Source organism: Meriones unguiculatus, chromosome 11, assembly GCF_030254825.1.
Source record: "Meriones unguiculatus strain TT.TT164.6M chromosome 11, Bangor_MerUng_6.1, whole genome shotgun sequence".
NCBI classification, from domain to species: Eukaryota; Metazoa; Chordata; class Mammalia; order Rodentia; family Muridae; genus Meriones; species Meriones unguiculatus.
In genome coordinates this window covers 12,888,384-12,915,505 of record NC_083359.1, presented here as the reverse complement: position 1 = coordinate 12,915,505, position 27,122 = coordinate 12,888,384, and the positions used below count along the sequence as shown (strand labels likewise).

The window sequence follows — 27,122 nt, the reverse complement described above, 5'->3', positions numbered from 1 at the left end:
TGTGTCTGTGGCTTGTGGGGTGCCCATGCATGCTAGGGAGGACAACCCACTGTACACACCACCTGATGATTAATGCCCCCACAGTTACACCCAGAAATATGCGGGTAGGTAGCCAGATCCAATCCAAATGAGGCTCAGAATTAACTGTCACAGAGAAAAGCTGCTATGGTGATATTTGTCTGATATTAATATACTTAATAGAAGTAGCTCAGAAGTTGTCTGAAAGCCATCAATGTCCTTGCTGCCAATCATGTCATGTTATCATGCTGGAAGCCAGATTTTAGGTTATTAGTTCAGTTGTTTGTCACAAAAAAAACAGTCAAATCTCCTTGTCTATTATACTACACTGTGCTCAGGTCACATTTTAAATCATGGCCAAGTACACGTATAAGCATGTATGTGTGTGTGTGTGTACAAGAGCATGTGTATGCACATGCATGAGGATGCCAGAGGTCAGTGTCAAATGTCCTCATGACTACTTGTTTTTCTCTATTTTTTTTAAATGCGTATGGGTGTTTTGGCTATGGGCAGTGCTCAAGAAGTCAGAGGAGGGTGTCAGAGTCCCTGAGACTGGAGTTACAGATGATTATGAGTGCTGGGGATCCAATTCAGGTCCTTTGAAAGAGCAGCCAGGGCCCCTAACCACTGAGCCATCTTTCCAGCCTCCATCTTATTTTCGGAGCCAGTCTGTAACTGAACTTGGAGCTCATTGATGTAACTATGCTGGTTAGCCAATGTCTCCAGGGATCTTCCTGTCTCCACCTCTCCACTGCCAGGGTGTGGACGTGCACCGCCACACCCAGCTTTTTACCTGGGTGCCAGGGAGAGCAAGTGCTGTTCCGCACTGAGCCATTTCAGCGCAGCCTAAATCATGGCTGTTTTCAGGACGGCTCTTTTGCCTGGTGCTGTGCTGTGTCTTCACAGAGCCTCTACTTATTTTGATGCTTTCTTGCTTTCAAGTGAGATCAAAATAGTTATCTTTTCTTCCTACCTGATCGCTCTATAATTTGGAAACACTAAATTGAGAATCCTTGTTTTCATGAACGCATGGTTATTTTCATAAGGCCGAGATGAGACTGTCCTCATTGTAAGAGGACGAAACTGGAAACGTCACTTACCTGGCCACTGCCTTGATGCGAGTATTTTATTGGATAGTGTTTCATAAAGCGTGGTGGTACAGACAGGTAGATCCAAGGAACTAAGCTTGACTTGCAAAAAAATGGGCCTGGGTTGTACCATGGAGTGGGGAGGGGCATCATGAACGCACCTCACCTCTTCCAGAGGGTCTGTCCATACACAGAGAGAGACTCTTTCTTCAGTGGTGTAGCTGCTAGCAAGGTGACACTCCCCTGCAAGTGACTCCAGTGGTACCCACTGGTTCACAAAAGCAAACAAACGAAAGACAGGAAGAAGAAGAAGAGGGACTACCTGGGAAGAGGTGGGAATAAATGGGTGGGACAGAAGAGGATGATGGGATGAATACGATTAACATACATTATACAGAAGTATGATGATGTCATAACAAAGCCTGTTATTATGTGTAACTAACATATGCTAATTAAAAAAAAAAGCTGGCTTGGGACCTGCTTTTCAGAATTCCCAATGTCTTATGTGAGTTATGTTCACTTCCTGCAAGTCCCGAGCACCAGGAGTCCTTTGGAAGAGGATCACCCAAACCTCCCGACAGGGAAGAGGTCCGGTCGAGTCTTCAGCTTGGGGTCCTGGCCTCAAGCGGCTTTGCAAAAGCTGACCTAAGATCCCTTGTGTGAGGTTCCAGTAAAGAAGAGTTGAGAAGGCCCGTGTGATGGTCATTTTTGATGAAACCCCAAAGACAAGCAGGACTGTCTGGTGTGGAGGCTCCTTCAGGTAACCCATGTATTCAGGCACCTGAAGATGGAGGCTTGGTATGGATGTCAGGTCAGCCTGGGCTACAGCGGTTAAGTTCCAGGTTAGCCTGGAACACAGTGATGTTTTGCATAAAAAAACCAAACAAATAAATTAAACAAACAAACAAACAAACAAACCAAGCAAACAAAAACTATTTGCCAAATAAAATGAAACTAGACGTATTTGGTAAATAAGAATGACCTTACATTGGTTGTGGGGGTGATGGAGGCTGGAGAGCTGGCTCAGTGGTTAAGGGCCCATGATGCCCTTTCAGAGGACCTGAGTTTAGTTCCCAACGGGCAGCTCACAATTGCCTGTGACTCCAGCTCCAGAAGGTCTGATGTCCTCTTCTGGCTCGTGTGGGCACTGTCTTTATGTGCATATGCCCCCCACACATGCATAGACATAATTAAGATGGGGCTGGCCAGGTGGGTTGGCGCACGCCTTTAACCTGAGCACTTGGGCGGCAGAAGCAGGTTGATTGCTGTGGTTTTTGAGGCCAGCCTGCTCGACATAGTGAGTTCAGGACAGCCAGAGTTGCATAGTGAGACCCTGTTTCAAAAAAAGTAAAATAAATAAGTAAATAATAAAATGAAATAAAAATTAAAAAAAAATAATGGGGCTGGACAGGCAGCTCAGTGGACAAGAGCCCTTCCTGGTCTTTCAGGGGACTCGGGTTCAGCTGAGCACAAATTGCTCCTTCATAGGACCTGAGTTCAGTCCCCAGCACCCACATTGGGCAGCTTATAACCTCCTGTTACACTAGTCCCAGGGGATCCAATACCCACTGTGGCCTCCAGAGGCGCCTGCATGTACTTGGTACATATGAACTCGCACGACACGCGCACAGCCGTGCACACGCATAGGCCATAATAACAAAACAGATCTCTTAAAAGCTGGGTGACTGTGAACGGAAACCGTGTGTCTCAGTGGAAAGCTACAGAGTCTCAGTTCACGCAGCTTCCTTCAGAGTGTGGCTTCTGTGCTCCATCTTCTGTCTACCTACCTTATTTTCTGTCTGTCTGTCTGCCTGTTTATCATCCATCTATCTTCATCTATCAGCTTTCTAATAAGAACTAACGCTGTCCTTTCCTCCGAGTCCTGAAAGCCGGTGCTGGGTGACTTGATTTAGGCTTCAGCGACCCCATCCGCATGCGTGTGTGAGCCTGCCGCCCTGAGAACATCCGGCACTGTGTCCAAACTGTGCTACCCTCCCTCTGACCATCGAAAGATGCAGGGTGCCCAACAGAGGCCTCCCCGGAGGTGCTCTGTGTTCAGCAACGTGCTGTTCTCCTTTTGTTTTCGTCGAAACCCCACCTCATGAAGTGCACGGCAGCCCGTCGAATGAGGAATAATTTAAATGAAAACAGTCTTCTCTTGAAAAAAACGGGGGACTCGAGCTCAGGCTGTGCCCTGTTCTACGTTCTTTCATTGTGAAAAACAGTGATGTTTTTAAGGTTGTGTCTTGCCCCACTTTGAAGCAGTTTTTAGGTTGAGACCCCTCCTTCCTCCTCCCCCCATTTTAAATCAGGGTGTCACTCTGGTGCCCTGGCTGGAACTTACTTTGTAGGCTAGGCTGGCCTTGAACCGAAGAGATACATGTGCTTCTGGCTAAGCACTAGGATTAAAGGTGCGAGCCAGCATGCCTGGCTCTGACTCCGTTTTGAGAACGAGGGCGACTCTACCACCCGGGGGGACGGGTGGACAGCATCGCGTGTCTGGCACCACCCATACAAAGGTAAGTGGCTCTTTCCTAAAAGGGCAGATGGTGCCAGATCCCAGGAAAAGCAAGTAGAAAACCCGGACTTGAGAACTTAGGTACACCAACTCCAGAAAACATGCTCCCCTGGACCCCACAAGGAGGAGGGCACCTGAGGCTTCAGTGTCTTCACCAGCTTGCCACATGATCACTTGGTGTGTGTGTGTGTGTGTGTGTGTGTGTGTGTGTGTGTGTGTGTGTGTGTCAGGTGACTGCCAGGCATGGCACTCTCTGTCCCAGGAGCTTCCGCTCAGCTTGGTCCTGCTGCAGTCATGAATTGTCACCTGCCTGTTTGGCTGTTTGTCTATCTGAATATGCCGTCCACCCGTCCATCTGCTTGTTTGTCTGCAGCTGGCCTCACCCTCCACCTCCACTTAGCTGAGAGCTAAGACTCCATTCAGCCTCGGAGATCTGTAGGTTTCTGCCTCCCCAGTGCTGGTATTCAATTCTGGACCACCACATCTGCCTTTTGTTATTGTTTTAGTGTGTGTGTGTGTGTGTGTGTGTGTGTGTGTGTGTGTGTATGCCATACATGCATGTGGCAGTCAGAAGACAACTTTGGGGAGTCAGTTCTAGCCATTCATCTTCACCTAAGAATGAAACTCGGGTCTCAGGTTTGTATCACCGGGTGGCAAACACCTTTGCCTGCTGAGCCATCTTGCTGACCCCACTTCCAGGTTTTTTTTCATGGTTCTGGAGATTAAATCCAGGTCCTGTGCTTGCAGAGCAAGCACTGTAATGACTGATACATCTTCCTAGTGTCCTCTCCTCCCTTCCCCCTCCCCTCTTATCCCTCTCCTTTTCTCTCTTCTTGGCCCTTCTCCCACCTCCCTCTCAAAATTTGGGACAGTCTCATGTATCCCAGGCTGGCCTTGAACTAAAAACGTAGCTAAAGATGACATTGGACTCCTGATCCTTCTGCCTCTACCCCCGAAGCACTAGGATTTTAAGTACAAGCCACCATGCCTGCTTTATGCGGTGCCAAGGACTGAACCCAGTGCCTCCTGCATGAGAGGCAAGTGCTCTGCCCATTAAAGTCTATCCCTAGTTTCTGTTAGTTGTTTTCCATCTCCTCACATTCGCTTGACCCCTTGGCTTTAAATCTGCATTTGTCCTTTTATTAAAAATTCATTCCAGTCTGTACTTCATTACAAAACCCCCATTGACAAAAGGATGCAATGGGGAAAAAAATATGTTTCCATGTGCAAAACAATAATGAACTGGCGATCTCCTTCCTGGATGTATACACAAAGGAGGCAAAACCACCACTTTTTCTATCTACTTTATTGGAGTTTCTTATACCTCTACCTTCCTTCTCTATCCCTTATCCCTCCTAATACCTTCCAACACCCCAGCACTCGATAGGAGAGGAAAAAGGTTAGTGGGGAGAGGGGACAGAATTCTCTGTGGCTACTTCTGGCTGGTTAGGGTCATTGGGTTCTTTGGGACAATACCAATCTCAGTCATCAGGATATCCAGTAGTCCAGAAAACCAGCAACAGCAAACACAGCAGAAGGATTAGCCAGCAACAGCATGGGGAGAACCAGTCTTCTTAGAGTTTTTGGCTCATTCCTATGTCTGGTATTTCTACCCTCTCAGAGTCCTCAAATTCCACTAACTGCAGATGGCAAAGACCATGTCCCTCTTCAAGCCACAGGGGGCAATTTTCAGCTGTAGATAACTAAGGCAACTCTGTATCCCATGCTTGGGATCAAAACAACATATTTACATACATAATTGAGTTTTTAAAGAAACCGAAACTCCACCACAGGGTTTCTCTACACAGCCCTGGCTGTCCTGGAACTCACTGTGTTGGATCTACCCACCTCTGTTTCCTGAGTGCTGGGTTTAAAGGCATGCACCACCACCCTCGGCATGAAAGTATTACCTCTGAAAGCTATCTGCACTGAAATATTCATTGCAGAACTGTCAAAATAACTGAGCTACAGAGACAAACCTCAATCAATACATGAGTCGATAAATAAAATATACCAGTATATCCATGCACTGTACGTATGTATGTATGTATACACATGATATATCTAAGCACACGAAAGATACTCATGCATATCTACACACACACATACATGTGTGTGCAGGCACGTGTGCATAATCGACTATTAAACACAAAAAGAGAGTATTACCTGACCCTATTTACTTCTGGCATGTGTTTTAAAATCTCAAAAATCTCAAATATATGATGATAGAAAAATGACAAAGTGGTTGTCTGGGATGGGGCAATGATAAGGGGGAGGAAATAAGAAGATGTATGTTTGAAGTGCTACAATAATGTCTACCGGGGGCTAGGTAGGATGGACAAGTTTGGAGATTTGACATACATGATGAGGACCAAGTTGATTACATTGTAATAGGGATTTTTCTGTGGTTGTTGAGTATGACTTAGCCGGTCATATCACACCTCACACAGAACATAACCTACGTGGGCTGACAGATGTGGGATTTCACCGAGTACACATATTCCAGACTATTACGCATGAACCTCAATACGCCCGATGAATTTCATTTGTTTAAAGAAACCCATCGTGATATGGTGAGCTGACCATGTGTTCCATCTGGCGCAGCAGTGGCATGACGGTTATGGGGGTAACTAACTGCTTTCTGGTTGGCTGGGAGACTTGCTCACCTGGAGGAATTTCACACTTGGTCCTGGTCAAAAAGTCTATGGTTTGGGATACCACAGGCCGCAACGGGGAACCTACTATTGCTGTCATGTTAAGTGGTCATGCTTTCAAACTTGCTTCTAAATCCATAGATTTGTGTTGCTCTCAACTTTGGCCAGAGAAGCTCCATTCTGCCGTGGCTAGTGAATACTGAGGAGGCTCATGATTGTCAGCGTGTCCAGTATAAGTAGCTGTGAGTGCTTAGCGGTGGATGGATCCTCTGTATTCCTCTCTCTCCGCCCAGGGTTCAGGGAACACTGAGGCAGAGGAGGTGGAAAGAATCTAAGAGCTGGAGAGTGGGGGTTTTTGAAAGGCAGACTTCCTGGACATGACACGGCTGTGGGGGCCATCGGCTCGCAGCAGCTCTAGTTGCCTGCATGAGACCTGCAGGAGAACAAGTCAGTCAGCATCTCAGTGTGGCTCCTTGGTGGGGGTGAGTTTGTCAGGTGATGGTGCTGGGGGAGGAAGAGTCACTCTCCTTTAGGGATATGGCTACCTGTACATTGCTCATGCCCCCGGCACACACACACCTAAGCACTAACAGACTCAGGACGTCATTAATAGCAACAACAAAAGGTGGACAAGAAGGTGGGTGGGAGATGGGGTGGGAGCAGCAGGAAGTGTCAGGCAGAGGCACTGGAAGATACAATGATAAAGAGTAAATATATTCATTATACCATTCTCCTGAATTAGACTTTAAAAAGACAAGAGCATCCCCTCCATCTGGAGCCCAGGCTCCAGTCCTTCTCTTTGGGAATGGGTGCGTCCAGGCACTGATGCATGCAGGTGCTGGATTTGAAGGAAATGAAGCTTAGCCAGGCCAGCGAGGTCCGAGGGATCTGACTTCTGCAGTGAGTGCCTGGAGGGGGAAGGAGAGGTGGGGGAGAGGGATTGCTGTCTGTGATACAGCTCTCCCAGTGAGACAGCCCCTTTAGTGACACAACTCTATCAGTGATACGGCTCTCCTTTTTTAGGGGAAATAAGGGCTGTATAAACCTTGGGGAAGCGGGTAGGGGGTTTTGGCTGGATGAACATCTCGTCGCCTGGGGCTGAGGTGCTGGGAATGTTTCATTTGTGTGGAGAGGAATTCCAGGTGGTAGGCTGGACTACCTCAAGAATTTCAAGGGTGGGGGTTGCCGGGCTACATGCCTCAGGGTATGCAAGCAGAGAACAGAGGGAGTGGTCCTTACTCCTGCTGGTCTTAAGATTGAGATTTTTTTTTTTTTTTTTTGGTGGGGGGGTTGGACATGTCTGGACCTTGCTCTAGCTCCGTGCTGATTTCCCTGGTGGGAAATCCCACATGTCCCACAACCCCCATGGCTGCTAACGCCACATCTACCATGAGAGGATAGCTCTGGGTAAAAGGGCAGAGGAGGCAGACCTCTGGGTCATGGGGCAATTGGAGGTGGAGAGCAAGCTCAGGCTATAGCCCCCTCCACCCGGCAGACTCTTCTCCAAGGAGACACCTCAAAATTGCTAGTCACGTTGGCGCTTTCTCCTCCTTATGCAGCTCCGAGGAGGGAGAGACCAGGTGCGAAGGTGGAGACGGAAGCACAGATGCTACAAGCCCACGGTCACAGCGAGTCGCCAGAGTTCACTCCTTGCAGGACATGAGGACACAGAGCCCGGGAGCTGGGTCACTGATGGTGGGAGGCAGAGCTCAGGACCTGCCCCCGCCCAGCGGCGGAAGTAGGTGCCGGGTCTTGCTGAGCCACTGACGGGCACACCCTCTTGCACCATGCCTCTTCTTGCGTCAGGATGAGAACACTGCCCTGGATGTCACACAGAGGAATACACATCTGATCTGATCCCGCCCTCTTTACTGTTCCTCTCCACACTTCTCTGGCTGGGCTTGTCAGCAGACCTGGAGGTCAGGGAAAAGCCAAGGGGGCCCAGCTTCATGGAGGCCAGAGCCATGGGCTCATGACCCGAGGACCGCAGATGGCCACTTCCTGGTCCGGGACTCTGACCTCCATTCTCCTTCCTCAACACTGACAACTTGCCCAGGCTCCGGCTCTGTGGACATGGATGCTACCAGCCCCAGGCAGGCTCCCAGGTATGTCAGCCCTGGCCTTCTTACCCAGGATGGAAGGCCCTAGAAATGACCTCTCTCCCAGCTTGTCTGCCACCCTAGAAGGGTATGCTTGCCTCCTCTGCCTGTCTCAGGTCCCCTTTTGCCTGGACACAACAACCTAAGACTAGTTTCTTGGTAGGAACTAGGCAGGAATCAGGATACAGCCTAGTGAGGGTTCTTCTGGGGTGAGCCCTCACTTCAGTAAGGATGGTCCCGTTTCTTCTGCTGTTTTATAGGAGTGAGGTGGTCCAGGGTGACTCCAGGGAGGAAGGTGTGTGTGTGTGTGTGTGTGTGTGTGTGTGTGTGTGTTTTGTATTTTCTGTAATGTGTTGTGTTATGGATGTGTGCTGTGTGTGTTATATATAATATGTGTCATATGTGTATTGTGTGTTATATACAAACTATGTGGGTTTGTGTGTGTGTGTAGTAATTGGGCCTGAAACTGAGCAAAAGGTGTGAGCTGTGTGTCCTCTTAACCCCAGCTGTTTGGGGGGGGCAACTCTGTTTTCCTGGGTTTCAATTCTCTCTCCCTTCTCAGTTCCCTGCATGATTTCCCGTCATCCCCACCGCGTCCGTCGTGATCTTTTTGAGCTTCTGTGCCGTACTTACAGTGCAGGGCCAGACTCCTGACCGCTGTGCCTTACCTGACTGAGTGTGTCCAGGGGCAGGGCAGGGAGCAGCTCCCACAGGGGGAAGCCGGGCTCGGCTGTCACAGTCCCTTTCTGTGTGCAGGGCACAGGTGATCCCCACATGGCCTGTGGAGTGGGTGCAGAGGCAGACACAGGAGGCGCGAAAGGCAGGGGCCACTCTAGCACTTTGAGGAAGCGCTTCTACTCAGGGTTCCTCATCCTGTTTTTGTGCTTCCTGTACTCTTACAGGTTCTACTTGAAATAAACAGACTCAGGCCTTGGGAAGACTATGAGAGCAGCCTTCCCTCCCCCACACCAGCATTGCAGAGAAACCCCTACCTTGCCTGTCAGCTCCAGTCAAAGAATAAACGGAAGCTGGGCAAGGTGATGCATGCCTGTAACCCCAACACTGAGGAGACAGAGACAAGAGGACCACCATAAATGTGAGGCTAGCCTGGTTTGCCTAGCGAATTCCAGGCCAGGTTACACAGATTAGGTTATGTAAATCCTCTCTTTCAAAAAATGGGGGAGGAGTGTGGCTGGAGAGATGCTCAGGGGTTACACACTGGCTGCCCTTTGCCAGGATCTGAGTTTGGTTCCCGGCATCCACATCAGGCAGCTCACAAATGCCAGTAACTCCAGCTCCAGAGTATCTGACACCCTATTCTGGCCTCTTTGGGCACCCATACACATGTAACATATACACAAACAGATGGAAACAGAGACAGATGGATCCCACGACAGACTGATGGACAGACCTCAGAATAGACCCCAGGACCGACCCCAGGATAGACTCTTAGGACAAATCCCTAAACTAGACATTCAGGACACAACCTCAGAATTGACCGCCTCTCCCCGACCACAGACCCCAAACACAGACCCTCCCAGACAGAGTCCTAAGAACACACTTCCTGAGACAGCCCCCTGCAAGACAATATCTTCTGGACAGAGACCCATGCCAATCTTCCAAGCACACGCTGGGGCCCTTCAGACATCTCTTTGTCACTGGTGGTCAGAGACTAGTCTAGGAGTTTCCAGGTTCTTGGAATCTTATTTTTAAAAAAATGAAATAAAGACACACACAGGTTAGCAAAAGTGGTGATAACTTTGTGCAAAGCAAAGTGATAAAGCAGGTCAGAATGTGCCTTGAGAGAGCATTGGGGCATATGAGGGAGGGTACTCAAGGGCTCTGGCCACTCTTTGTGGCTTTCCTTTTAGGTGGTTCAGGAGGAGAAGGAGTTCAGTTGCTTGGAGGTGTCATTTGGGTGGTTCTCTTTTTGATTGACAGGCTTGGGTTATGTAAGCCTGTGCTCACCATGCACATCCTTTCCCATAATGCATCTGATTCGAATCATATTTATGCCCAGTTATGCATGCGAGGGTAAATAGGGAGTTCCTCCCAAAAGATCACTCGGGGACACAGTTTCCCTTATTGTGCATGTTACCCAAAACTGGTCTAGGACGGCTCAGCCTGTATCTCTTGGCTGCAGGATATGTTCTAGGATATGTTTGATTAAACGGGAAATTATCAAGGCTTGGGCAAAGGAGAGGAACTTATTTTCATTGCTTAAATGAGGTTTACATTCAGGCCGGCACAGGTGGAGCCTTGCCTTGCTACACTGTTCCCTCTCTGTGCCTATCTCTGTTGGCCAGATTCCGCATCCTCAGGGAAGCATAATCCCTTTCTACACATGGGATCTAGGGCAAAGGCCCATAGCAGATGCGGTCTCCTTCATGTTACAAGTGATGAGGAGAACGTCAGCCCTGGCATGAAGACAATTCCTTGCCTCAAAACACACCCCAGCTCACACCGAAAGCATCCCAGTTCACACCAGAGGCATCTTGGCCCCACCTGACATTCTGCTCAATTATATTTTACTTTTCTTCTACCATTGTCTTGTTACCTGTATGTATTCATGTGTGTGCATGTGTTTGTGTGTTTGGGGAGGAAAGGGGTTCTTTCAGCTTACAAAACTTAGAACCATCATTGAGGAGAGCATTAAGTCCAAAGGAAAGTCCAATTCCCCAAACCCTAAAAGTCATCCCGGATAACTAGACGTGAGCTCACCTAGACTATAGGAAGATTTCTTTCTGGCAGTTAGGTAAAAGCCAGCATCCCTCAGAAACTTGTGAAACTGGTTCCCATACTACCAAAAGTTGTAACTTTTCTTACCTCTGACAGAAGGGAGGGAGGTATGGCTACCTGTGTGCCTATCAAACACATGCTGGCTTCCAGGCTCCCTCGGTGTAACAAGTACCTGTCACACATTTCAGAGTCCCCGCTAGCATCCCAGCCCTTTTCACTACTTCCTCTACTCTAAATTCCCTCCAGCTACTCAGTCTCCTTATAGCCCTGCTATTCCTGCTTTGTGCCCTCCTCTCCTCTCTGTTTCGCTCTCGCTTCTCATGTCTTCTCTAGTCTCTATACCCTGCTACTCTTCCCTCTCTCACAGACAGCCCTGGCCAGGTCCAGTCTGCTGGCCGTGTTCAGGAGCACACTTGTTCAGTGTGCTTCTTGTTCTCTCTGCTCTGGAGTCCTTCAGATGCCTCTGGTTGTTCTTTCTCTTATATCTATAAAGGAAAAAACAAACAAACAAACTAAAAACCTTCCCATTAACCACACCACATAGTGGTCACGTCATCAGTTTATACGGAAGGTCAAGGCAGGAACCCGGAGACAGGAACCGACGCTGTGGAAGAATGCTGCTTACAGGCTTGCTTCCGATAGCTTGCGCAGTCTGCTTTCTTATACAACCCAAGACCACCTGCACACGGGTGGCACCGCCCACCGTGCGCTGAGCCCTCTTACACCAGTCATCAGTTAAGAAAGCGCCCCCACAGGCTTGCCTACAGACCAATCTGATGGAGGCATTTCCTCAGATGACGTTCTCTCTTCTCGGGTGGCCTGTCTCGAGATGACATAAAAACTAACCAACATATCTCCCAAGTACTAGTATTACCCTCCCCCCAAAAAATTTTTTTTTGAAATTCTTTTTGGAAAATTTATGTGTGTGGGATAGGTGCATGTGTGTGTGCTTAGGTGTGGAGGCCAGAGGAGGCTGTCGGTTATGCTGAGCTATCAGGTTCCATTTTACTACCTTGAAACAGTGTCTCCCCCAGAACCTGCAGCTGGAATCCAGCCAGAGAGCCCCAGTGAGTCGCTTTCTATAACACTGGGGTCACGGGTGCATGTAGCCCCATCTAGCTTTTCACGTGGGTGCCTTGTATTTGTACCCAGAACCTCAAGCAAGCATTCTTACACAGCGAGTCATCTCCTCAGTCCCTGAAAATAAAAACACATATTTCAAGCCAAGTATGTACTGTTAGGCCCAGCAAGAGCCTAAATATAAGAAGGTATGAAGAGAACTCAGGAAACTAATCATCCATCGATGCAAAAAAATGCAAGAGGTTACTCTTGACCATTGCGCAATGGGGTCACCCCTGCTGGTCAGGTAGTAGTGGCACCGGGAGACAAAGACCTTAGGTTTTTAAAAGGCAGAAGGCAGGAATCTCCTGGGGTTGCTATCTTGGCAATTTAGGATTGGAGGAGGTGTTTAACATTTAAAATAATTGGTTGGTTCTGGGCACCCTTAGGTCCAGTCAGTCCTGCCGTAAATATGTGATCTCCAAGTCAGTTTGGAATTTCTTGCCACATGAGATATAGCCACAGTTAAAGATGGGAGAGTAACTAATTTATCCCGTGTCTATTCTGAGGAATGGGGGTTACAGGCTTTGGATTAAAGGTCAGGAGCTATGCAGGAGAAGGATTGGAGTCATTTGGCCTGGTTTTCAAACAAGGCCCATTTCACAGGCACCAATCGGTGATTTACTCTTCATTTAGTAGGGATCTCTGCTTGTTCTCTTCCTTATCTCTGCCCTCACAGATGGCTGGTGGCAGGAACTTTTACATTCCTCGGCTCTCTGGAGAAGCACTAAAAGGCTTTAATTAACATAGGCCTAAAACTGTAGGTTATAAGGCAGTTAAAAGAAACATAGGTTACAAAGTTAGTCTGATTCTTTCAGTACACTTCTACGTGAGCACTCAAGATCCAGAGGCAGGAGGACTGGGAGTTTAAGGGCCACCTTAGCTATGGAGTCAGTTTGGAGTTGACTGAGCCACCATCTCAAAGAGGGTTCAGAAATGCAATTTTAATGTTAGGGTCAAGTTCACTTTAACGGTTTAGAACTGGCTTTTGAAAATTTTATAGCGCACGTACTAACCTGCATCGAGCTCTAGCCTGGTGACACTCGTGTGACCAGCACTCAGGTGACGTTGTAGAGAGTTTCTAGTAGGCCCAGGAAGGTCTCCTGTGTCTGGCCCCGGGCGACACTGTCCAGAGATCGGCACTGTGACAGCTTGCACTGTTGCTGTTGGAGACAGAGGCACCCTTAGCCCAGCTGGTCTGGAACTCGCTGTGCAGCTCACGCCAACCTCAAGCTCACGCAGAGCCTCCAGCTTCAGCCCCTAGGGTGCAGGGGTGACGGGTGCGAGCCCCCGACGGTCACTTTACCTCCATTGCTCAGTTCTGTCCTTTTAAAACACCATGCAAGCGGGGAGTCGGTATAGGAGTCCCATCCGACTTTCCGGTCCATGCTGTCGCTGAGATTCTTTGGAGACACTCAGATCGCCCAAAGAAGCCACCTGCTGTGACATCATCTGACTGGTACTGTCTGTCTCTGATGATCCCCTCCTGTTGTAGATCCGTCTGATTAATGAGCATGAAATAGGGTAAATTGGGGTACCACGAGATGGGATTTGAAGTGCCTAAACCCAGAATCTGGCGATGTTCTTGCTGGATGGGGGCAAGCTTCAGGAGCCCTATGGGCTCTAGATTTCAGACGGCCAGAGTGAGGCTGTGCCTGGGCGGCAGCTGCCCGCGCCTTGTTAGACTTGCTCTCTTCATCTGCAGCTGCTTTCCATCAGGTCCAGGCTCGCTCCTCCTGCAGGTGAATCTGCAGGTGCAACAGCCTTCATATGGGTTCCACCACACCTCCAACTCTCTCCATCCCACAAAGGGAGGGATAGGGAAGGGTGACAGCTCCCAGGAGGGCGATAGGAAAAAAAAAAAGGCTCAAGTCGTGGAAGCTAGAGGCATGTCAGAAGAACAGCACGCACCAGGGGCTCACCAAGCAGGCAGCAGATACAGCAATGGAGTTTCTGTTCTGAGTGCCCTGGGGCGCTGGAGGAAGGAAGAAGAGGAGGTGACTCTTTCAGTAAAGGAAACCTAAGAGAAGGGGAAGGATGACGGAGGATGTGAAGCCAGTCTGAAATACACAGTTAGCCTGGGCTATGTAGTGAGACACCCCCTCCGCCCACCCCACCATCTCAAAAAAGGAAAAGAGAAGATATGAGGGAGAATGATGAATAGAAGAAAGAGAAGAGAAAAGAAGAGATACAGACAGACAGGCAGAGACAGACAGAGTCATAAGGCCCCTCAGGGCAGATGATGGAAGCAGTAGGGAATGGGAGTGAGGAAGGGGTAGATCCTGAGGTGAATGACTCCAAGGAAGCAGTGCTGAGCACACACACAGAGACTTAGGAGGGTTCAAATCTCTCCCAAGGTTTCTGGCCAACAGCTTGTGGAAGGAATCTTTAAGCCCCTAGTGAGAGGCCAGGGGAATAAAGCCTGGGTGTGGAGAGCACATGTTTGTGCATGATCCCCCTGGAGACCTGGCATCCATGCGGGGTGTGTGTGAGAACCCGGAGGGAGCCTGCTGGGCCAGGGCTCTGGAACACCTTCATGCTTTCCTTATCTTCTCCTCAGCCCAGTGGTGTGCCCCAGTTCATGGTGACTTGGTTTTCCAAACCAATAACAGAAATCACCTGACAGGTGTATTCTGAAGCAGACGAAGGGAGAGGGTTGGTTTTTATTTAGTTTATTTGTTTTGTTTTAGGTTTCAAGACAGGGTCTCCTGTATCCCCTGATGGGCTCAAACTGTAGCTGAGGACCTTGAGTCTCTGATGCCCCTACCTCCACCTCCCAAGTGCCGGGACACAGGTGTTCATCACCATGCCCAGCTCTACTTTTTTCCTCTTTAATTGCACATAATGATCACGCACATTCATGGAGCACAGTGTGATAATTTAGCACATAATACAGTGGGTAATCACAGGGCAGGAGGCGGTGTTTTCACCCATTTACACAACTATTATTGTTCAGTATCTCTTCAAAGTCTCCCCCTCTTGCTCTTTAAAAAGATACAAGAGAGCCAGGCGCAGTGGGTGGTAAATGCCTGTGGCCCTATCTCTTGGGAGGCTGAGGCAGGAGAATGGAGAGTTCAAGGCTAGTCCATGGTAGAAAGGAAGATTCTATCTCAAAATTGAAAAAAACTGGTGGACTCGGGCTCCTATACCCAGCATTCGGGAGGTAAAGCCAGGAGGGTAAGGAATTCAAGGCCAGCGTTAGCCACTCTGAGTGTAAGGCTCGCTTCAGCTACCTGAGACCGTGTCTCAGTAAACACTAGCTTCAGCTACCTGAGATCCTGTCTCAGTAAACAAACATGGATGTATTCATTAGGCTGTCCGATAGTTATCTTATTGTAAACATTAGAACCTTTTCTTTCCTTCTTTCTCCCTTTAATATATTTTTAAAAAATGCACACACACACAGACATATACATTATATATGTATATGAGTGTTTTGCTTGCATGTATGTCTGTGTACCGTATGTGTGTCCAGAATAGGGTATTGGACCCTCTGGAACTGGAGTTACAGATGGTGGTAAGCCCCAACTGGGTTCTGGGAACTGAACCTAGGACCTCTCCAAGAGCAGCCGGGGCTCTAACTGAGGAGCCGTCTCTCCAACTCCCCCTTGGTAGATTTTTGTTGTTGGTCTTTTGAGACAGGGTTTCTCCGTGTAGCCCTGGCTGTCTTGGAAGTCCCTCTGCAGACTAGGCTCAGACTCTGAGCTCTGCCTGCCTCTGACTCCTGAGTGCTGGGATTAAAGGTGTGCACTACCTTGGTCCTTGGTAGATTTGTTTGTTTTTGTTTTGTTTTTCAAGACAGGGTTTTCTGTGCAGCTCTGAACCTCATCTATAGACCAGGCTGGCCTCAAACTCAGAGATCTATGTGCCTTTGCCTTTGGAGTACAGGGCCACCTCAGATGTCTTTTTTTTTTTTTTTTTTTGATCCAGGGTCTCGTGTAGTAAATTCCAGGCCAGCCTGAGCTGCTTTGAGTGAGGCCTTATCTCAAATAAACAAATAGATTCAGGATGTGAGATTTCCATGTTCCTGGTCCTGACTTGCAGATTTTATTCATTCTTCCAACAAAGTCGTTACACACGTGTCCACAGTGTTTCTGTGGCCACACAAAGCTTAGGGTCCCTGCAGGATGGACAGGGCAAATATGGCGCCTGACTCCAGCAGACACCTGGGTTTCTCAGTGGTCACCCCACCACAGACACAGGTCACAGCCACTGTTTAAAGCAAAGGGCGGGTGGAGGGACGCTAGGGCTGTGGGTCTGGACCTTGTATAGTAAATGTCTGTGGTTGCCTGGGCCACCACAAGCTTCTTGGATCCGTTTTTTTTTTCCCTGCATGTAGTTGGGAACTGTGGGTTGCTTTGACAGCTCCTGAAGCTCAAAGATGCTTTGTTCTCCTCTGCTCTGCTCTGTAGTCACCCTGTTGGCATGGCTCTCCAGGGCAGGGTGACTGGCAGGAAGATGAGAGCATCACAGTGCAACCTTCCCCCACTCAGCTTAAGACAGTTGTGCTTCCCGGAAGGCCCAGCCTCTTTAAAGGGATTGCTGATAATTTCAAGCACCATTTTCCAGCAATACAGTTAAGGTGATAGACACATACCACATGAGTGTGTTAAAGTATCATATTGAATCATGCTCATAGGTACAATGAATAAGTGCAAATGAGTACAGCACCAGGGAGCAAAGAGGGGAAACCCAAGACTTCCGGTTTCAAAACCAGTTAGAATCCACTTCCTTAGTACTAGTTCCCATTTCTGGACAAATGAAGAGATGGTGAATCCACGTTGTGGAAAGAAGGCCGGATTCTGGCAATGGTGATGGTATGTGTGTGTGTGTTCATTCCTCAAAAATAATTAAAAATCCAGATGCCAAGTGCAGGTTCCCAGATGGAGTCTGCAGACTAGGGTAGGCCCTAGGAAAGCAGACAGGAGCAGGTTGTAAGGGTGAGTTGAAGGATGAGCAACAAGTCCAGAGGAAAGCCTGGCCCTTGCTCCCAGGCCTGGTGTCTGTGATGACTCCAGAGGCTGGAGAAAAACCTCCATCCATGTCGCCTTCCCTGTGTCTACACATCCATGCCTTAATCTATTGTATCCCCATCTGTTCATTCCTCCACACTCGAATATCTCAACTGTTCGTGGAGCTTCTCGGAGCCAAGCTCAGCGCAGATGGGATTGACTCTGATTCAAGCTGAATAGGACAGGTTGAGCAATTATCTAATGTTCCCAGTATGAATATTGAACAGGAACCCAGGGTCATGGTGGTGGGTGGTGTGAGGGTGAGCGAGCAATCAGTCACACACAGGTGGCAATCCCTCGGCTTCCACCTTGCATAATGCTACGACGTGTTTAGTGGCAAACTACGTTCTTGGAGAAAGGTGCCCAATCTAGCTTTCCTTCACTGACATGGGGAAAGATGCAGAGGAACAGGCTGTCTTAGTCAGCTCAGACTGTGTAAGGAAGTTCCATAGAGTACGTGGATGGATGTCTCAACGAAGATACTGCTGGTGGGTTTGTTCTCTCAAGGCTTTCTCCTCATGTCCTCACGGGCATTGCCTTTCTGTGTGGGCATATCTGATGTTTCCCTTGGTGTTCACATCTCCTCTGCCTTTTCTGTTGTCTAATTTATTTTATTAATTTATGTATTTTACACCTCAGTTGTAGCCCCATCCCTCATCTCCTCCTGGTTCCACCCTCCCTCCTTCTCCTCCCCCCGCCCCCATCCCAATCCCCTAGTCCTCAGAAAGTGGGAGCCTTCCTCCCTTACTAACTGACCCCAGACTATCAATTCTCTTCAGGACTGCCTGTATCCTCTTCCTTTGTGACCCTGGCAAGGCTGTCCCACCAGGCAGAAGTGATCTAAGAGCAAGCAACAGAGTTCATGTCAGGGACAGCCCCTTACCAGCCCCTAGTCTCACATGGAGACTGAGCTGTGTATGGGCTACATCTGAGCAGGGGGCCCAGGTCTTCTCCATGCATGGTCCTTGGTTGGTGCATCATTCTTCGCACGCCCCTCCTCTCTTCCTTTTATTAATATATGATTATTATTTACCTTTTTGAGAATTTCATGCAATGTACCTTGATCATATATACCTCTAACTCCTCCCACTTACTTCCCAGACCCACCTTCTCTTCCCTATTCCTTTTCTTTCTTTCTTTCTTTCTTTCTTTCTTTCTTTCTTTCTTTCTTTCTTTCTTTCTTTCTTTCTTTCCTTCCTTCCTTCCTCCTTCCTTCCTTCCTTCCTTCCTTCCTTCCTTCCTTCCTTCCTTCCTTTCCTTCTTTTGAAGAGACTATGGCTCTTATGCTCTTTCTACCCCCTCTTCCTCAATGTTCCTTGAGCCGTCATTGTAGGGATTGCATTCTAGATGTCTCAGGCTGGGTACATAACAGTCAGTTCTCTGCATTTTGGCCAGTTGCAGCTTTCTGTAATGGTCTCTGTCTGATGCAAAAAGAACCCTCTTTGTTGGGGGATGAGAACCATACTTATCTGTGGGTATAATGATGAGTATTTAGGATGCAGTTACAAATTATACCAGTTTAGGAAAGAGGCTGTCGCTCTCCTTTAGGGCCCCTGGCTGACACACCTCCTCTTCTTATGAGGATATCACATTGTAGGAGGACCTACCTCCTACCTCGCAGCTCCACCTTAACTCAGTCGCCTTCTCAAAGGCCACCATCCCTAAATAGAGTTGCATTGTAAGATGTTGTGGGTTAAAGCCTCAGCGTATGAGCTTTGGGAAGACTCAGTTCGTCCCATAGCACAGACAATAGCTTTGAAAACAAGATCTCAGCTGCCACAAAACGCACACCTTTGATGGCATCCCACAGGGAAGGTGTGGCCTGCCTTCCCCACAGCTGAGCTGGAATTAACAGAAGCTCATCAGAAGAGAAGTGTGGACACACAGGCTAACTGCAGGGCAAACTCTAACTTCAAGGAGCCATGCCCATCTCTGAGAGGCAACCCTGTGGTGATGTTCTGGGGCTTGGGAACCTGGGGACCTATGGCTCACGACTCAGGGACATCTGTTGACCTCAGGCTTCGGGTTTCCCACTCCTTTGTCTTCCGCAGCGGTGCTGAGTCGAGGGGCTTCTCACTGCACACAGTCTAGCCACCTCAAATCCTGTGGAGATGGGAAACGGCCTACCTCCTCTGTGTACGTGGCAGTCCCACGGACTGAGGGGAAGGGAGACACCTTGGGCAGACACGCAGCCTGCGTCACTCCCTGAGTGAGAGGCTTTGGTACCCCGAGGGGCATTTGTGGGCCAGCAGGAAGAGTGGCAGGTAGTCTTGGGAGGACCCATGACTAAGGTGCTCTTCGGTAGGGGAGTGTCTAGAATGTTGCATCACAGGTCCAGTGATAAATCTTCCTCGGATCAAGGGTTATGGCCAGTCCTTCATCCCCAGCCATTTGCCTAACTGCCATATCCACAGCTATGTTCCCAGGCTGGCTGGCTCTCGCCCTCTTGTCTGTGCTGAGCTTGGGTACCCAGGCCTTCAACAGCCAGCTTGTCAAGTGCTTTGAGGATCCCCACTATGAAGAGCTGCTGCAACTGGCTCGAAATGGACTGGGGCAGACAGCAGAGAGGAAACAAGTGGTGGTGATTGGGGCAGGCATGGCTGGGCTCACCGCTGCCAAGATCTTGCAGGATGCTGGCCACCAGGTATGTGATGGGCCCGGGGGGGGGAGGGTTCTTGTGGGAAGACTGGGCTCTAAATATGGAGGCAGAAAACCAAGCTGTGGACATCTCTGGGGAGCTGGGGCCAAAATGAAGCTCTGGGGCTCTAGGGCAGCTGGGGTAGGAGGGCAGCTTACTTAGTGACCAAGAGCAAGTTTCAGGAGGAGGCAGGAAGACAGGAGCGCCGTAGTTTAGTGATAGAGTGAGAAACAGCCTGTGGTTTCCATCCTCAGCCCTGAAAAAGAAGGGAAAGAAGGAAGGAGGGAATAGAAGGAGGGATGGAGGAAGGGAGAGAAGGAGGACTGGGGAGGGCAGTGTATCTGGCTCTTCGGCAGGGAAGGAGGATGTTGTGTGGAGCCTCACTGAAGTCATTAAAGAGCTGTCTTTCCAGGTGACTGTCCTGGAGGCCTCGGGCCGTGTGGGTGGAAGAATCGAGACCCACAGAGTTCCTGGAGCCCACTGGTACATAGAGCTGGGTGCCATGAGGATCCCTATAAATCACAGGTACTGCTTCGAACCATAGTGGCCAAGGAGGAAGGGCAGGATGAGGACTGCCATACCAAGAGGCCAATGCAGACAGCACTGGATGGAGATCTTGCCTGGAAGCCCAGGGGTTAGGGTCTGACACAACTCATTTCCCAGCCTGAGGGCAGCCTCGGAGCCTCTCCCAGCTTCAGTGTTTAATCCAGGCAAAACGATAACTGTGCCGGGTTTGACTGCCAAGGAGGCTGGGCTGAGGATCACAGAAGATGGGTGGTCCAAGATAACCTGTCAGAATGTCAAAAGCTGAGTTTGCAAATGGTCGGAAACCTTCCGGTAGGACCTTTCCGAATGGGTGAGAGGTTAGGGAGACGGCAGCCAGAAGGCTCAGGAGTGGTGAAGGTAGCCTCCAGGAAGAATGGCTCCAAGGAAACACTCCAAGGACACTCCCCACTGTGCCTCCAGGAATTGGGGTGTTTGCCCTTGAAAATGTGAAGGTCGCAGCTTCCACACAAAGTGGCAGAGATCTCAGCCTGCATAGAAAGTCACTAGTAGGGGGTCTAGTTCCCCCTTGGCCTTGTGGCTTCTGGTCTAATGTGATGACCAGGGCGCCTAGTATCCCTTTCATGGAGGACATTCCAGGGGCGGTCTTGGTGAATCTAAGGGAGGTGGGAAGTAAGCCGAGGAAGCAGGAGGGGCTGTTGGCTTTCAGGGCCTTGAAAAGCCTCTGGCTCCTTTCACAGGCTTTCCCATGAGCTCATCAGGAAATTTGGGCTGATGTTGAAGGAATTCTGCCCTTGCAACAACCAGACCTGGGTGCTGGTCAATGGAGTTCGGCAGCGCTCTGGGGCAGTGCAGGCTGACCCTGGCCTCCTGGGTTACTCAGTAAGAGCAGATGAGGTGGGGAAGACGGCAGAGCAGCTCTTTGATGAATCGCTGAGGAAGGTAAGGCCGAGTGGGGAGCAGCCTCCCTCTTCCCTCAGGGCCACCCTGTATGAACACCCTCAGGTTCCTCTGATTTGCCAGGGAGGAGCTTTGAGTGAACCTTAGATCCATGAGTGCAGGAAGCCCACACCAGGTTGGGCATTGTTGGCCTCACCCTCCTCTCGTAACTCTGTCCTGTGTCAGCCACTGTCTCTGTAGGCTGTGTCTTCTCAGACTCCAGACATCTGTGCATACACAGACATGTACAGAGTAGCTACCGTGAAATCATCATGGTGGGACTAGGCTCATTGTAGAGAGAGACTTACAAGCCAGACTCTGAGTTTAGATATGTTGTGTGACCCCATGCAAAAGACTTGCTGGCTCCCTTCTCTCCTCTCCATATTTCCAGAGCTCTTGTTTCCTTCCAGGTTACTGTGAGGATTAGGGGACAGGGTGTGTTAAAGTGATAAAATGGTGATAGGTACAGGACCAGTGCTCAAACTACAGTTGTCATCATGATTGACAGTTTGTGGAGGAACAGCAAGCACTCTGTCTGGACTGCCTGTCCACCTTTTCTGCCTGGCCCAGCAGTGACAATACCTTTGTCTCCTCTGACCCATGGCCTGGAGTGACATCAGTTTGACAAATGAGCTCAGGTGTCCTTTAGTACTGTCCTGCCGTGGCTCACTCAGGGTGGGCATGTCTAGCCTCTCAGCAGCATCGTGGGGCTCTCTGGCACCTACGTGCTTCACAGTTGCTCAGAAGTCTACAGAAATGTCAACGCAGGACAAGGAGGTAGACTCCCCATATATAGAAACCTCAAGGTTGACAGAGGAGCCTGGACACCTGCCTTTGTATACCTGATGTCTATTCAAGGGGAGGTGAGAGTCCCACCATCCCAGGTTTAGGAGGCAGTCCTGGAACCCAGGATACACACACACACACACACACACACACACACACACACACACACACACGCTGTTGAATAACATGGTGTATTTGGATGGATGAGGCAGGATTGACAATATGTCTGAGCTGACCCTTACCACCTGTCCTTCCTGTCCTCCCCCCTCCTCCCCCGGAGATTGTGGAAGAGCTGAAGAACAGCAGCTGCCGTGAGGTCCTGGAGAAGTATGACTCCTTCTCCACCAAGGTCAGTCCTCAGCCCTGATGTCCTATTGCACCCTGAAACCACCCCAGTGGGAGAGTGGGAGCATCACCTGGGCCTTATTGTGCTACACGTGTCTAGCTTCACTGTCTGCTCTGATAGAATGTGAGGGGAGGAAGGGAGAGGGGAGGAGGACAGGGAAGAAAGGATGGATGGAAGGAATGAAACAGAGACCACTCCAAGGAGGGCAAGCCAGGCTACTTCTTCAGAGCTTGCTCTGTCAAGGGAGTCATCCATAATCCTGCAGAGTCTACGGCAGACAGAAGTGTGGGAAACCTTAGCTAGGTGTGTGTTGCTTTACAAGGGGTTAGTGTCTCAGAATGTACCATTAGATGATTACAGAGTTCTGCAAAAATAACAAGGCTTCCTTGCATGGACCAAGATGGCTGCAGTGTCACTGGGCTACATACTCACTGGGGACTATTGTTATATCTCACCACTGATGAAAAACATCTTTCATAACACATGACGACAGTGAAAAGCAGGAAAGGCTGGGGTCTCGGGTATAGCCCCCGGGAGTAAGAGCTAATCTGTCCCGTGAGAGGTCCTAGCTTCAGTCTCTAGCACTGCAGATACGAAGACACAAGGAAGGTTCCTGATGTAGTCCACCTGGAGGATACTGGCCCCCACTGGTGCTGGAGCCAACTCACCCATGGGCCTGGCAAGTGGAGGGTAGTAGGTATATTTGCCGAACGGTTCTGAGATAGATGCTGATAGTCAGTTTCAGGTCCTGACCATTCTAGGTAGGCTGTGGTTTGCCTCTGTGGTCTGCTTGCCTCAGATGTTGGGTGGATCAAAGCTTGTTGGTATTTGTGGTCTGACCACTGCCTACTCAAGGCCTTGCTGTGAAGAAAAGAGAGAAGGAAGCTAAGAATAAGGACAAGCCAGAGGCTGTCAGGACCCACAGCCACTGTGACAGGCCCTCAGACTTGGGGCAGAGATAGCCTCTCTGAGCCTTGAAGTTGATGGCCCTAACAGATCCAGTATGCTTTCAGGCACCCTGGTGTTGCTGCCCCTAGGATTGCGTGGCCTTGTGGTTTTTACCTCTGGTTTAACCAAGTATGATGAATAGAGGCATTCCCCCCTCCCCCCCAGCAAGCGGTATCTGGCCATCTTTCAGTGCTTGGCCCCTAGCCCTGCCTGTGCTAGTGTGACAGGGACCAACTCAGCCCCCGGGCAAACTGGATGGTCACCCACTCTAACTGGTGAAGCCATTCCAGCCAGATTTGTCATGTCCATGTTGGCTTTATCTGAGACAAGGAGCAGAGACAAAGGGTAGGGTACAACCAGGGCAGCAGGTACACCAGGAGCCAGCTCTGAGGTCACTTGCTGATGAAGGGGCTGGGTAAGCAGGTGACCAGGCAAGAGGGAGAGGTCAGGGCAGGATGAGAAGTTTTTGGTACTCAGATTCTTCCCAGAAGCCAGGATGGGCCCACATGGATGGACATGGAGACCGGGCCTTAGCTTTCTTATCTACAGAGCAGGAATCCTTGTCATTATATGAGAGGATTGCATGAATGAAATGCTAAAGAGTCTGTAGGCTGAAAACTCTACCTAGTGTTAGATATTTTCCATGTATGATTGACCATGGGTATCCTGTTTGGACATATGTGCAAGGCAGCCTTGGGGCCCAGAGGGTGGACACCCATCCTTCCACCCTGTCCAAGACTTTTCCTTGCTGTCCCTGGGTAGAAAACAGGAGCTCACCTGTTAGCAACTTGTGCCTTCTTATCTGCTTGCCTCATTTCCTCACGCGTGCGAACAGGAGTATCTGATCAAGGTGGGGAACCTGAGCCGAGGGGCCGTGCAAATGATCGGCGACCTGCTGAACACAGACTCCGGCTACTACGAGGCCTTTACAGAGACCCTGCGTGGGATCATCTCCTTCTTCCAGGAGCCCCGGTGAGGAGTGGGGTTGCTAGTTATTGATGAGGATCACAGTGAAAGGAGGGGCTAAGAAGCCAGGAGAAAAATCTCCCCAAAATGGGAAGCCACGGGTGGGGCTGTGAACCTTTAATCCCATTCCGGAGGCAGAGGCAGGATCTCTGTGAGTTTAAGGCTAGTCTCAAAAAAAAAAAAAAAAAAGAGGCAGGAATCCTGATTCCAGGAAATCTTATTCACTGGAGTAAACAGGGGGTGTTAAACACCTAGGGTAGACCCTGGAGACACGCTTTCTGATAGGCTGTCTACCTTGGAACCACACTCTGAGGACGTGAGACCACTCTGAGGACACAAGAGTGCATTGCTGTGGGCCTCGTTTGTTCTGTGACAGGAACTGCGGCCTCAGCCCTGATTCATGGGATACTTGTCATCTTGTAGCCGAGAAAGACTTATCAGGGATGCAAACCTAAGACTCCGGTCACCACTGGTCACTGACCACGTGATCTGTAACTATAAAGATAAAAAGGCGCCAGGCAAGGTGGTGCAGAACTGTAATGCCAGCATTCAGGAGGTGAGGGCAGGAGCACCCCGAGTTCCGGGCCCATCTTGTCTCAAACAACAACCACAACGAGAAGATAAAGATGAACTGGTTTGGTGGGGAAAAAAAAAATAGGCTCAAGGACAGCTGAATTGAAGCAAATCCCAGCCCCTGGGAGGTGAAAGCAGGAGGATCAGAAGTTCAGTTCTGGTCTTTGCTAGCCTAGGACCAAGCATCCTGGGTGGTGATAGGAGATAAATGACCCAGAGGAGGAGCGTGTGTGAGCATTTTTCAGATTAGTCACCCCAAAGGCAGCACCTTTCCCTAGCTCCCTGGAGCTAACAGACACTCTGCTTGGTCTGGGTTCATTGACAACTACTTATCCCTCTGAAACATGGCTGGGACATGCCTGAAAAGGGGGCTGAGTCACTGTCTGCTTCCAATAGCCTGTCCTCTGAAGGCCCTGTCCATCTACTCACTCGTTTCCCTCTCTCTTTGTTCGCTCCCAGGTTTGATGAAATTGTTGGGGGCTTTGACCAGCTCCCCCAGGCCTTGCACAATTCACTCCTCCCAGGGACTGTCTGGCTCCACTCACCAGCAGAGGGAGTGGAGATGTCTGGAGACTGTGTCCATGTTACCCACAGGACACCCGACCCTCTGCAGCCCAGGGCGCGGCTGACTGCGGATTTCGTGGTGGTGGCTACCACCGCTAAGGCTGCCCGGCTCCTCCGATTCCAGCCGTCTCTCTCTCTCAGCAAGCAGGATGCTCTGCGCTCTGTCCACTACAACAGTGCCACCAAAGTGATCCTGGCGTGCACAGAGCGCTTCTGGGAACGAGATGGCATCTTCAGCGGCAAATCTAGCACCGACAGGCCTTCCCGCTTCATCTACTATCCCAACCACATCTTCCCCAACGGCGCTGGCGTCATCCTAGCCTCCTACACCCTGGATGATGACTCCACCTTCTTTACAGCCCTGGACCACACTCGGGTGTTGGACATAGTTCTGGATGACCTAGCTGCTGTCCACAATCACCACAAAGAAGAGCTCCGTGCCCTCTGCCCCTACTTCACAGTCAAGAACTGGAGCCAGGACCCCTATTCCATGGGTGGCTTCGCCTTCTTCACCCCTTACCAATATGTGGACTACGCCCAGGAACTCAGCCAGCCAGAGGGGCTGGTCTTCTTCGCAGGAGAGCACACAGATCTGCCCCATGGATGGATTGACACTGCTATCAAGTCAGGGCTCAGGGTGGCAAAGGACATTCAGGAGGCTGTGGACTTGGCTTTGACAAGGAACCCCAGAAACACGAAAGGACACTTCTCCAAAAGTGAGCTGTAGACAAGCACACAGGCTCCGTCGGGGGCGGGGGGTTCCAAACAAGTTTGTCTACTGGGAGACAATGCAAAACCCCCTCTCACCCATCTTTGCCTTTGCTCAGAGACTAGAGCTCCAAGGTCGTAGACTGCCCATGACCTTGGGTTATGACAGTAGCTCAGCAAGAACATGTGGCATGGAGAGAAAAAACAATAAAGCGGTTGCCAGGCTCAGCTATCACTGCTTTGTTTTCATTTACAATTTTTTAAGTTGAATTTTATTTATCCAGCGTATGCATGCGTGCGTGCGTGCGTGCGTGCGTGCGTGCGTGCATGCGTGTACCTGTGCAAATGCTATAGTTTGAGGCATGGAGGTCAGGGAATAACACTGGAGAGTGGGTCTCAGGGACTGAGCTCAGAACACTGGGTTGGTCACAGGCGTCTTTACCGGCTGAGCCATATGGCCAGCCCAGGTGTTTCATGACATTCCAGTGTCACCCAAATACTTTTAGAGTTGAGTCCTGAGGGCAGGTGAGAACTCTTGCCTTTCATAGGCCTCTTCTTTTATTCCTTTATCTGAGTCTGGTCCTAGCTCTCTCCCTTACCTTTCTATTGCTATGAAGACATTATGACCAAGGCAGCTTACAGAAAAAAAGAGTTTATTAGTGGCTTACAGTTTCAGAGTGAGTCCATGACCATTGCGGTGGGAAGCGTGGCACCAGGCATGGTGCTGGAGCAGTCTCTGAGAGCTTACATCCTTATCTGAAAGTAGGAGGGAGAGGGAAAGCCAACCGGAATGGAATGGGCTTTTGAAGCCACCCCTAGGGTCAGACCTCCTCCAACAAGGCCACGCCTCCTAGTCCTGCCCAAACAGTTTCACCAACTGGGAATAGAGAGTTCAAACCTATT

At 49.8% G+C, this 27,122-nt stretch overlaps 1 protein-coding gene across 1 annotated transcript; it reads left to right on the top strand.

The window, feature by feature from the left end:
• The first annotated feature begins 8,149 nt into the window (after positions 1–8,149).
• Positions 8,150–26,451, top strand: LOC110552192 (L-amino-acid oxidase-like). Its single transcript, XM_060363669.1, has 7 exons — positions 8,150–8,383; positions 19,662–19,891; positions 20,298–20,410; positions 21,130–21,331; positions 22,395–22,463; positions 24,244–24,380; positions 25,407–26,451. Exons 1-7 carry the CDS (start codon positions 8,356–8,358, stop codon positions 26,236–26,238), a joined length of 1,611 nt encoding a protein of 536 aa, XP_060219652.1. The 5' UTR covers positions 8,150–8,355; the 3' UTR covers positions 26,239–26,451.
• The last annotated feature ends 671 nt before the right edge of the window (positions 26,452–27,122 follow it).